The sequence below is a fragment of the Nilaparvata lugens genome, chromosome 8 (assembly GCF_014356525.2).
Source record: "Nilaparvata lugens isolate BPH chromosome 8, ASM1435652v1, whole genome shotgun sequence".
Lineage (NCBI taxonomy): Eukaryota > Metazoa > Arthropoda > Insecta > Hemiptera > Delphacidae > Nilaparvata > Nilaparvata lugens.
Window position 1 is genome coordinate 2775740 of NC_052511.1, and position 12826 is coordinate 2788565.

At 36.2% G+C, this 12826-nt stretch overlaps 1 protein-coding gene across 3 annotated transcripts in view; it reads left to right on the forward strand.

The window, feature by feature from the left end:
• The window catches only part of LOC111053603, a 36059-nt gene that overhangs the window by 7822 nt on the left and 15411 nt on the right, over positions 1–12826 (forward strand). For all 3 annotated transcript variants that reach the window (XM_039433745.1, XM_039433744.1, XM_039433743.1), the window contains exons 3-7: positions 403–543; positions 3496–3675; positions 4848–4967; positions 11795–11931; positions 12295–12511. In XM_039433745.1, coding sequence (XP_039289679.1) covers positions 403–543; positions 3496–3675; positions 4848–4967; positions 11795–11931; positions 12295–12511 — 795 coding nt within the window. The remainder of the gene's footprint in view (positions 1–402; positions 544–3495; positions 3676–4847; positions 4968–11794; positions 11932–12294; positions 12512–12826) is intronic.

Here is a 12826-nt window from a genome sequence, read left to right on the forward strand (position 1 = left end):
TTAACTAATCAAATTTGAAACGGGAACTTCATCATAGCTGTAGTTGTGGCTGTCATTGTTGTTACAACTTTTGCCGACAGATAGTGCTGTCGGAGGAGAACTGTGATTACAAGCCAGCTGTTTCTGTTTACTTTTTAGATTATGTTGTAACACATTGTTTGGTCACATACGTTTTAAAAATTATTTTATTTGCAGTTTTTATAAAAATGTAGGTGGAGGAAAAATGTTGTGTATATCACGAGTGAAAAATGTTTTTTCTCCCTCAGGAAAATTGTTGCCCTCGGCTTCGCCTCGGGCTTCAAATTTTTCCCTCAGGGAGAAAAAACAGCACTTTTCACTCTAGATATACAAATAACTATTACAATAGTGTTTTGTAGGATTGAAAGTTTTATTTTTTTCTAGATTGACAACTCGAATCATGTGCTGGTGAAGATAGCGACGTTATATGCTGAAAGGTTGATGAACGATATTTGCCTTGTGGTGCAAGGCATTGAATATCCCGCGCATCGACTCATACTATGTGCTTCCAGTGAAGTTTTCCAGGTAAATTTATTCCACAATTTTCTTCTGTTTTATTTAATTAAGTTTAATATTAATAATAATATCGATTGACCTGGTTGGCTAAGGTCTGGTGTCAGAGTTTGCAGGTCGCACCTGATCAACGTCAGGGACCTAAAAAGTGTTTTTTGGCAGCCGAGACCGATCAAGTTTTTATTGACCGTGATGGGTTACATGTGTGACGTCATTACAGCCAGATTTTAATGATGTAGGTTTCTTATTGTATGAATCAATAAAGAATAAAGACGGAAAAAGAAAATATCTTCGTTTTTACTTGAATACTAGAAGCTGTTGCCAAAGACTGGGGATTCCAGATAGGCAGTGTTATAGTTTTCAAGTAAATAAATTATAATGAATTAGTATGGTTTTTGTTGATGGGGAGTCTTTTGGGGGAAGGTTCCACCTCGTCTGAATACATAGTTTAAGCCGTTAATGGGCCTTACGACTATCATACTATATGTATTTATAGTTTTCAGTCAAATAAATCAGAAATTTTTGTCTGATGGAGAGAGGAGGCACCCCCTATAATTCCAGATGCTCTCAGACAGTGCACCAGGCCACCAGGATTGACCTTCCTCGACACACATGGGTCGCATTAAACCGAATCAGAACATTGCACGGTAGATACAAAGCTTCTCTTTTCAAATGGGGCTTTTTCGATTGTGGAGCTCCATTGCAGACAATGAAACACATTGTCTATGAATGTGACAGACGTGCCTACCTGGGTGAGAGTAATGACTTTACTGTGGCAAGCCCTCAGGCGATCCAATACATTTCAAATTTGGACGTGCACTTATAAACAGTGCAAAATTACAAGGACTTACGAATAAGAAAATGCCATACGCTATTAAATAGTCAAATACAATAAAATTAATCTGCATTTCTGTTAATACTGTGGAGGTGCTAGATCCCCAAAATAGAGGCTCCTCATTCAGCTCCTGAAGTAAGTGAGTAAAGTGGCCTTTCTATGAGTTTTTTGTGAGGCTTACACAGTTTTCCTGAGGCTTATAAGTTTATGCTCCAGGCTTGAATGTGGGTAGAACAAAATTGAAAAGATTATTATGCGAGATTAGTGGACCCATAGCTTTAGATAAAAGCCAAACCACCGGGGAGGGATTTTCCAAATTAATCGGTTTTTGCAACGACTCATAAAATGTAATCCAGTTGGTTAAGATCTAACCAGTTGTCTTCATAATTCTTGATCTTCATTGCTACCGAAGTTGAAGTGTTTGTGGTGTAGATACTGATATTCTGACGGCAGGATGATTATCTAACCTGTACGGAAAAAGTTAACGCCAGCGAAATTATTTGAATTTCATAGGGCCATATGAACTATCTACGTTTACCGCTTAACCACGTTTACTCTTGTAGATATGGTTACATTTATTATGATGTGTTTCATACGGGGTTTGAACGCACAGCTGGCATTTCTCCGTTTAAGCCGAGTATCTGCATGCGGTCCTAATGGATTTATTATCGGGTGACTCAGAATAACGGGAACTTTTAAAAACGCCATAAAACAAAAGTGGAAAGGGCAAAAATAATTTTATTCAAAGTAATGTAAAGTTCAAGACTTGCTATTTGAGAATTATTAATAATATCTATTATTTTTTGACAATTACGTCATTAAAATGGCTTCCTCCTGCATGAATACACTCTTTAAATCTGTGAGATAGCTCTCACAAACAGAAACTCGCAGGTGGAAAGATCCTTGGGACCAGGAAACGCAACCTAATCGTGAGATTACACGGTTACCAAACAATACTCACTCGCACAGTTGCCATTTGTTAGATATTGAATAAATAATACTCTTCATATCAACCAACCATCTTTATTTTTAATACATTTAAGACTAGACTGTTATTAACGTTCTGGTAACTAATGTATTGAAATCATATGATAATAAATATCATCTGTAACATCTCCCTCTTTAAGACTGGGATTAATGACCTCTTCCTGGTCATTGAGGTTACAAGGTTTTATTAATCTTCTTAAATCTGCATAGAAACTATCAAATGGTTCATTAGGACTTTGTTTTCTGGTTAGCAATTTGTAGATGTGCATTGTCATGTTTTGTTTAGGCTTACAATATTTCTCCAAAACTTCAAGAATTGAGGTAACCGTTTCAATGTCTTTCTCCCCTGATAATGTGTTATACAAGTTAAGTCTATCAGGTCCCAGTAAGTTTTTCAATCTAGCTACTTGTATTTCTCGAGATTTCTTTACAGTCTCGGTAACAGTCAAATAAATTGTTACTTCTTCTTTGAAGTTGGCAAAATTATTTGCGATATCCCCATGTATAACTAGCATACCTGGTTTGTTGAATTCCATTTTCAATATTGAGCTATCACTTCTCACTTGAACACTTAATAATTCAATTATTTTATTATAACTTTCTTGTTTTATCTTATTTTCAACTGCGCCATGTTAGATATTGAATAAATAATACTCTTCATATCAACCAACCATCTTTATTTTTAATACATTTAAGACTAGACTGTTATTAACGTTCTGGTAACTAATGTATTGAAATCATATGATAATAAATATCATCTGTAACACCATTAACTGCCGTGCAGCGTGGATTTCGCTCACAATTTGATTAATGATTTTGAATTAATTAAAAACAAATTCAAAATGAAATCCACGATATCCCAGATGAGATATTGCAGCGATCAATGAGGAATCGTCAACACAGATTTGAACAAAGTATTCGTTCAGGAGGAAGCCATTTAAATGAAGTATCTGACAAAAAGTGACAGATGTTATTAATTATTCTTAAATGGCATGTCTTGAACATTAGTTTGAATAAAACCATTTTTGCACTTTCCACCAATATTTTATGGCGTTATTAAAAATTGCCGATAATCTGGGTCACTCTGTATATGATATTTGAAGGAAATAGTTGTAATAATATGATGGTTTGTTTGTTTTGAGGTGATGCTGATGAACCCGCAATGGTCCGAGTCGCACTTGAGCCGAGTGGAACTGAAGGAGACTCCGGCCTGTGCGGCCATCTTTGGTCAGTTTCTGCGCTACTTCTACACGGGACAAATACGCATCAACCATCTCACCATTATGCCTGTGCTGGCTCTCGCTGATAAGTACAATGTCAAGGTAAGAATTAATTGATACAAGGTTCAGTACTCATCATAAAATAAATCACTAACTCATCATTAAGTAGTTTAGTGAAGTAAATTTATATTTTATAATGAGGTCCACGTTATAATGGCAGTGTTTGATTAGCAATCGTATTGCTATCCTTGTCTATCATTCAACAAAGCAGATAGCGCTTTCTCGCTTTGCTTTGTTGCCAGATCATCTTTTAACAATGTAGAATTGATCATTAATCAACAAAATATTTCATCATAATCTTTGAAATTTATTATGGAATTATTGAAAAATATAATTTCCTGCTTTATAAAATATAATTGATTATTTTGAACGAGAATGAACAGTTAACATTACATCGATAAACCTGTATCAGCTACCGTCTATAATAATAATAATAATAATAATATTTTATTCTCAACAAAAGTATAACAAAAACAATGTAATACAGTTGAAAAACGTCACAGATAAATAACATAATAACATAAAATATCAATCTTAGAATAAAACTCCAATAACATTTAACAATTCATTAAATATAGAAGGCATTGACAAGACAGAGTATCGGCAAAGTCTTCCTCCACTGTCATTATAAGTGGACCTCACTATAGCTTTTTTCTTGGTGAGAAGTCCCTTGCAGGAAGGTCCCACCTCGCCTGAATATATAAGTTGATCCGTCAATGGGCCTTACAACTGTCATACTTCATACGGGACCGTCAGTTTAACGTGCCCATCCGATAACACGGGAATGACCAGGCTGAAAAAGTTTGTTAGTATCCGGGTTTGGACCCGGAACCCCTAGGTTGCTACTCAAACACTTTATCCACTAGACCACGGGTCACTCATTAGTTTTCTATTGACGTCACGGCGACCGTTCTTGATATAGGTCCTGTATATTCTATATCTGCTATACTATAAAATATACAATGCTACTTCAATAGATTCATCGAGTTTGAAAAATCATAGTACTCATTTGAAATGAATAATCTTCATACAAATGGAAAGAGGAAATTCCAAAGTTTTTTCACGATAAATACATCGGGCCCCTATTAAACTAGGTAGAAACATTTTGATGAAAATTATGTTTGCTTATCAACCGTATTTAGTCTGCTGTTACGACAAAATTCGACATGATGTATAACACTTTGAATAGATGGAAATGTGACTTATTGTTTCAGGACCTGATAACGCTGTGCGTAGACTACATGTGCGGTCATATAGCTCATGCTGCCACACACAATCAACTCATATCCTGGTTCCAGTACACTCTGTCTCTCGGACATTACCAAGTTGCTCAGGTAAATCAATATTATACAGAGTGTCTGATAAGTCACTCCCTATTTTTATACAGCTATAATTTCTTTATTCATGAACCAATTTTGTTAGAACTAAATTTGTTAGATAGAGCACTCCTTGAGGTTGTGTTTAACATCAATTTTCATTTGTTTTAGTTTAAAAATGCCCCCTCTCTTGACTGTGGAAGAACGAGCCAAAATAGCAGCTCGCTATGAGTTCTGGCTCGTTGTGGTGCGAGTACAACGGTGGTGAAGGGCTGAACGAGAGATCCATGCAACACTGGATGCAAAAACATTGAGATCTTTTTTATGAATCGTTGCAACAGAGTAACCTGAAAGACCACTTTCACGAGATCCTTGACGCAATGATTTCTTAGGGCACCTCATGAACATTTCACGAACTCTGTCAACATTCTCTGCTGTCCTTGACGTTGATGGTCTCCCTAATCGTCTTGCATCTGCGACACTCCCTGTTGTTAGTAATTTGGAATGGAAATTTTCAACAGTTTTTGCATCCAGTGTTGCATGGATCCCTCGTTCAGCCTTCCACCATATTATTGTGATCCTCAGACCACATAACGAACTGCCATTTCGGCTCGTTCTTCCACAGTCAAGAGAGGGGGCATTTTTAAACTGAAACAAATGAAAATTGGTGTTAAACACAACCTCAAGGAGTGCTCTATCTAACAAATATAGTTCTAACAAAATTGGTTCATGAATAAAGAAATTATAGCTGTTTAAAAATAGGGAGTTACTTATCAGACACTCTGTAGAGCCTTACTTAAAATTAGATTTGACCTATTCATTCATGTAGGTAAGAAAGTATTCCTGCTCAAGGTCTACAATAACTGGGGTATGACTATTGAAAAATGTAAATTCAGCACGAGTTTAATACAGGAAAGCATTTCAAGATAACGAAATTCGGTACAGGCAAAACTTAAGAGACGAAGCTCACCACAAAATTCTTATCGGTAGAGAGTTAGTGGGAAGGATATTTTGAATATTCTTTCCGAAGAATGGACATTGATATGTCCAAAGCTCCGCCAATCTATGTAGATGCATCACAATATTATTCCAAATTCCTTTTTTCGGGTCGATGTCAAACGAGGCAAACGACAAAAGAGTCCTGCGACAGTCGAGACCAGCGACGGTAGAGACCGGCGACATTCGAGGCCAGCGACGGTAGAGGACTCCTGAAAAAGTGGCCTCAAATGTCGCCTGCGTTAGGCGACAGTTGAGGCCACTCTAATTTTTGTACAGCCCCGACAGTCGAGACCTGCGACGGCAGAGGACTCCTGAAAAAGTGGCCTCAAATGTCGCCTGCGTTAGGCGACAGTTGAGGCCACTCTAATTTTTGTACAGCCCCGACAGTCGAGACCTGCGACGGCAGAGGACTCCTGAAAAAGTGGCCTCAAATGTCGCCTGCGTTAGGCGACAGTTGAGGCCACTCTAATTTTTGTACAGCCCCGACAGTCGAGACCTGCGACGGCAGAGGACTCCTGAAAAAGTGGCCTCAAATGTCGCCTGCGTTAGGCGACAGTTGAGGCCACTCTAATTTTTGTACAGCCCCGACAGTCGAGACCTGCGACGGCAGAGGACTCCTGAAAAAGTGGCCTCAAATGTCGCCTGCGTTAGGCGACAGTTGAGGCCACTCTATTTTTTGTACAGCCCCGACAGTCGAGACCTGCGACGGCAGAGGACTCCTGAAAAAGAGGCCTCAACTGTCGCCTGCGCTAGGCTCTCCAGAATGGCAGACACCACCAAAAGAATTATCATTTAATTAGTATGGATTTACCAGCAATTGAATAATATATTATATCCCATTATTCCTTCCACATTATGAATAAGTATTGCAACTTTACAACTGAAAATATACCTTAGCTGCTTCTTCATAAAAAACGAAATTTTCAAACTCGTGAATATCTTTTTGATACTTGGATGTCAAATTCTCAGTACATTATAGATGTTGAATATTATTCAAAAAATCCATATACTGTTACAAATCAATAACTTTTATTAATTTCACACATTCACATTTTACGATTTTTTGATCTTTGATCCATACATTGAGCTTTCCTCGTAAAAACTAAATTGATTAATTATTTCATTAATGATGTAGCTTATGGAATGAATCACACATGATTACTTTCATATGATGATAACATCATACCTCGAAATAGAATGAACATAGTTACAATCTCATATCCTACACTCGGTCATTCTGACAAATTGGCTTGCCCTCAAGCCATAAAATAAATGAATATGAAAAGGATTACAAACATAAACAAAACATGGAAAATAAAACAAATAATATAAACTAAACACACAAGATGAAACGAACGTGAACAAAACATAACACTGCATTACATGCAACACTGCTTGATAAGACTGACTTTCTTTGGCTGTTTGGGTACTTAGAAATCTTTTCATTAATTTCCTTCTCTTTATTGAGTATGCATCAATTCATACATGTTCTTCATTCTATAATTATTCTTATCAATTTCACTTTTCCCAATACTAGCCAATATTTCTTTTTAATTTCTTTCTAAATTCATACCTTGACTTTCTTCCATTTCCACATCTTTCCTCATTTTTTGTACATTCTCATTCCGTTCTCTAAGTTTTTCCTTTATTTCATAATTTGATTCAATTCCATTTTCCTCTCCACTATTCCATCTAACTTCCCTTTCCACCTTATCATCACCCTCTTCCTTCCTCTTTTCACCATTTCCAATGTGCAGATGACTGTGGGCTACAGATTTTAAACTTACATAACCTTTAATACTTTCAAGTTCTTGATCAACAATTTTCAATTATTCTCCACTACAAGGATTTGATGAGTTATCATTATAAGGAATCAGATCAAATGCTTGTAAATTTTTAGATTGATTTTGGTATTCAAATCTAGGTTTTGAAAAATGTTCCAACTTACCATGGTTAGAAATCAACTCCGCGTCAAGACTAACTTTTTGATTGTTATTATAGTTACCACAAACTCTGTTTCGAATTCTATGATACCAAAAGAGATTCTATGAAGAATTCTACGAGTTCTATGAAGATGCAAAAATCAACAATGAAGATGATGCATGATAATTATTATAAGAGTTAAGTGTATGGAATTGATGAAGCGGAATAGGTTGGAACGGTATTAATAGTATTTTTGGATAGATTCAACTGCGCTCAACCATTAAAACACTTCTCAGTCCTTCCCAGTTCTTCAAGTCTATAATAATAATTATGGACTGTCAGTTGGCAGAATTCATTTGTATTGGTATTGTGCAGTCTTCAAGTTCACCATGTCTGCTCATATTTCGAGAAGAGAAACGTTACCTGAGCGTCGTGACATTAGCTCAGATAATATAAATCCTTGACCAACCCTCACCTCCCCCCGCCTAGAATCTGCCTCTGGTTGCACACAACATTATTATCGCACAAATCGATTGAGTCTCTTTAGGAAAAGGGGATTATTCATAAGTGGAGATTGTGCAAGAAGCGTGCGATGGTAATGAAAGTTCATTCGAAAAACGTCCGGTAGATGTGCAAGATCTTGCCGAGAAGAAAGGCCCATTAGAAAAGGTAACTAACCTGAAGTCATTAAATAATAGTATTTAACAATACTAGTGTTTTACAATTGACATAAATTGTATGTATATTTCAAGTTAAAAACAAAGATTTCAATAACTTTCTGAAATCAAAATTTTGTAATAATTCCACGAAATCGGAAATAATATATCTACAAATTATATTAGAAATGCTTTCTCATTTTTCACCTTAAAATTAATTGAATTTCATAATTCCATACTTTCTCACCTATTTCCGATAGATTTGAAGCCATTTTTATGGGGTGGGGAGGGGGTCGCGAATAGGGGGTCAAGTTTTTTTATTGACGTTGTCCAATACTGCAGAATCGTTCCAAGAATCTTTCAGTTACTTTGGAATTATTTCCCTAAACGGTCTTCTTTTATTAGAAATAACTGACGATGACTATATAACCATGGTTATATTGTTAGGCTACTTTAAACTGAACTATGATTATAACTTATTAAAAATTGAATTAATGTGCTTTTCTTCGAGGTCAAACACCATCAAGTGTAAACTGTCAAGTGTCAAGAGCAACTTTGGTCTCTCACTTGTAATTTCTTTATGTGGTAATACAATGCACAACGTTTAACATCACCAGATTGTTAGTTTCTCTCAGGTATTGACATTTTGAAGTAGGATTTTTGATGAACGAACAAAGTATGAATGTGAACACAAACGAAAATAATGTCAACCTATTGTCATATTAAATGTTTGGGAATTCTTTAAAACACATAAGCTTTGTATATTTTGGAGCACGTATTTCCCAAAATGTGTTTCATTGAATACAGTACTATTCAACACTGTTGCAGCTTATTCCACCTCATCAATTCTATTCATGGACATTAACATGTGACTCTCTGTTATGTTTTTCCATTCCGTACGCCTTTTTGTTGTCATTCAGCAGATAACAGTTTTCTAAAGAAGCAGAACTCTGAATCTGGATGTGTGCTGAGCATCATCATTGTCCACCTGCCTTATAATAAAATTCCTTGAAACGTAATATGAATTGGCTATTTCTTGAAAAGTACAGGTCAAGTCCCAAACCATGAGTCGAATATTGCACCATCAAATTCCTTTATCATTCATTCATTCAACTATCCATGTTTGGTTTAGTTCTCAGTTTCTATTCAATACAGTATCAGCTTATCTTTCTAACAGCTCTATTCCACCATACTCCGGCTCATAGAAGGAATACTCTTTCATGTTCTTTTCAAAAATAGACAATTTATCTATCTTCTATCCATCTATAAGACGATTGAGATGGTGTCTGTTTTTCTGTCTGTTTTTATGTGCGCTCATCACGCTTGAAATACTTGACTGATTAAGCTGTAATTCTTCACAAAGATGATCGTTCTGAAAATCCTTCAAGGATAAGCCCTATCTACCTTCAAAGTTCATATGCTTTTTTTATGAAGGAAGTTTCCATTATATGGTTTTCAACAAATCAGAAGTTATAATCATTACAAAATGTATTTTGTCTGGAATCGCAGTAGGATGTGTCCTCAACTGTCGCCTGCTGCAAGCGAGTCTCTAATTTTTGTACAGGCCCGACAGTCGAGACCAGCGACATTCGAGGCCAGCGACGGTAGAGGACTCCTGAAAAAGTGGCCTCAAATGTCGCCTGCGTTAGGCGACAGTTGAGGCCACTAATTTTTGTACAGCCCCGACAGTCGAGACCTGCGACGGCAGAGGACTCCTGAAAAAAGTGGCCTCAAATGTCGCCTGCGTTAGGCGACAGTTGAAGCCACTCTAATTTTCGTACACTCCCGACAGTCGAGGCCTACGACCGTAGAGGACTGTAAAACAGTCCTCTACGGTCGTAGGCCTCGAATGTCGTCGGTCTCGACTGTCGCGCCCCCCTTTTTTCATATCATATACAGTTCAATAATTATTTTCTTCATCTATATTATGTAAATTCATCTATAATTTTGCTGTATTGTATGCTATTGTATATAAGAGTGTATAAGCCAGTATTTATTTTAATCTACATAAATAAAGTACTCAATCGGTGGTGAGTGAAAAGCGCTGGTATAAGATTGTTCAATGCTCTACCAAACGCATCTCAAGGAAATTAAGGCTGTGCAAAGGCTAAAAATAAACTTTCTACTCGTGATATTTTTCAAAGTTTTTCGATTTGTATATCATCAAGCTATCAAAATGAAAAAGTTTTCTCAGGTAAACATTTTTTTCCAATCATTACTTTTCGAGATATGAGCGCCTAAAGCTTAAATTTTTGGGACAGAACATTTCAAATTCAGTAAGATATAAATCCATGAGATTTAGAGGATGGATTTTTCATGGTATTGTTGATCTAGTAAAATAAAAATTTTATGAAAATATCAATTTTTAAGATAGTTATTCAATTTACCAAAAATTACTCATCTAAAAGTTATTTTTAGTAAATTGAATAACTATCTTAAAAAAATGATTTTTTCAGAAAATGTTTGTTTTACTAGATCAACAATACCATGAAGAATCTATCCTCTAAATCTCATGGATTTATCTCTTATCGAATTTAAAATGTTCTGTCCCAAAACTTTAAACTTTAGGCGCTCATATCTCAAAAAGTAATGATAGAAAAAAAATGTTTTCCTGAGAAAACTATTTTATTTTGATAGCATAATAATATACAAATCGAAAAACTTTGGAAAATATCACGAGTAGAAAGTTTATTTTTAGCCTTTGCACAGCCTTAACGGTGAGGGTTTCAGAAAAAATGAGCTATTTAATATCTCCGCATATTCAACTGCCGAATTTACTGCTCATTGCGAGCAACTGATAAGTGATAGTATTTCTATATATAGTGAGGTCCACGTTATAATGGCAATGAAGAAAGATAGCAAAACAACGTTGCCGAACCTCTGTCTTGTCAATGCCTTCTATAGATGGTAGCTGAGACAGGTTTATTGATGTAATATTAACTGTTCATTCTCGTTTAAAATTATCAATTATATTTTATTAAGCAGAGAATGATATTTTTCAATAATTTCATAATTAAGATAAAATATTCTGTTAATTAATTATCAATTCTACATTGTTGAAAGACGATCTGGCAACAGAGCAAAGCGAGATAGAGATAGCGCTATCTGCTTTGTTGTATTTTAACAAGGAAAGCAATACCATTGATAATCAAACACTGCCATTACAACGTGGACCTCACTATAGACTTGAACTTTTGACGAATTTACATACCCCTTTTACCTAACCTCAGAGTTTTTGTTTGTTTCAATTTGAAATTTTTGTTTTAGGCGTGCCAAAATTTTGTAAAATGGAACTTAGAAATAGTAGCGGAAACTAGCGACTTTGGCAATTTCCACCACGAGATACTGGCACGACTATTGCAGCAGAACGATCTCGTTGTGCACAATGAGATGACTGTTTTCAGGTGAGTAGCCTATATTCATTCACTCATTCATTATTATCATCAACTAATAATTATTATTAAAGTCAACAATATTCGATATATAATTTAAATTATTTACTTAAATACAGATGGTTTTTCGTAAACATCTTTCAAAAAAAGCTATCACAACCTCTAAAATGCATTTGGCGGGAGTAGATATTGGATTTAACAGCACGACTTCGGGCCCATAACTTAACTAATGACTTGATATTGAGCTCCTCTCGAATGTCCTCATATCGGAGTAGATTCAACCATTTACATCCAAGGGCCAAAACATAGTGTTGCGGCGAAGTAGGAGGGTAACTTATGAATATAAAATAAATTGCTATTTCAATTTTGTTGCAGATGCGTAGTTCGCTGGCTAGAGTTGCAACACGAACAGTTGCTACAGAGTTGCAGTAGCATGCAATCGGACGAGGGTGATGCTGGTTGCTCGAGTAGTTGCACGGATGGTTGCACTGATGGTTGCACTGATGGTTGCACGAGTGATAGTTGCAGCAACCAGGTTGCAGAGGAGCAGAACAACATGGTTGAGGCTCAGATGGAAGCATTGGTTGAGCAGGTAATCCTTCATGTTTTAAACAATGATCATTTTCTTTGAAGACTCTGGATGAGATCACGTTATAAAGTCAGTACAGACTGGCCAATTTTATGTGTTACCACTGCCTTCTGTAGTTGATAGCTGTGATTCAGGTTCTCTTCTCTAGCTTTAATCATTCGATTGGTGACAGTCACATGATAGCAGTCAGCATGATATGGAATCTGAAAGTAGAAGAGCTCTTCAGAAACTAGAATAATGGCTGGCCTCAAATATGTTGGTACTAAATTACAATAAGACTATGCAGATTCCATTCAGGACGGCTCGGGAAGCAGTATT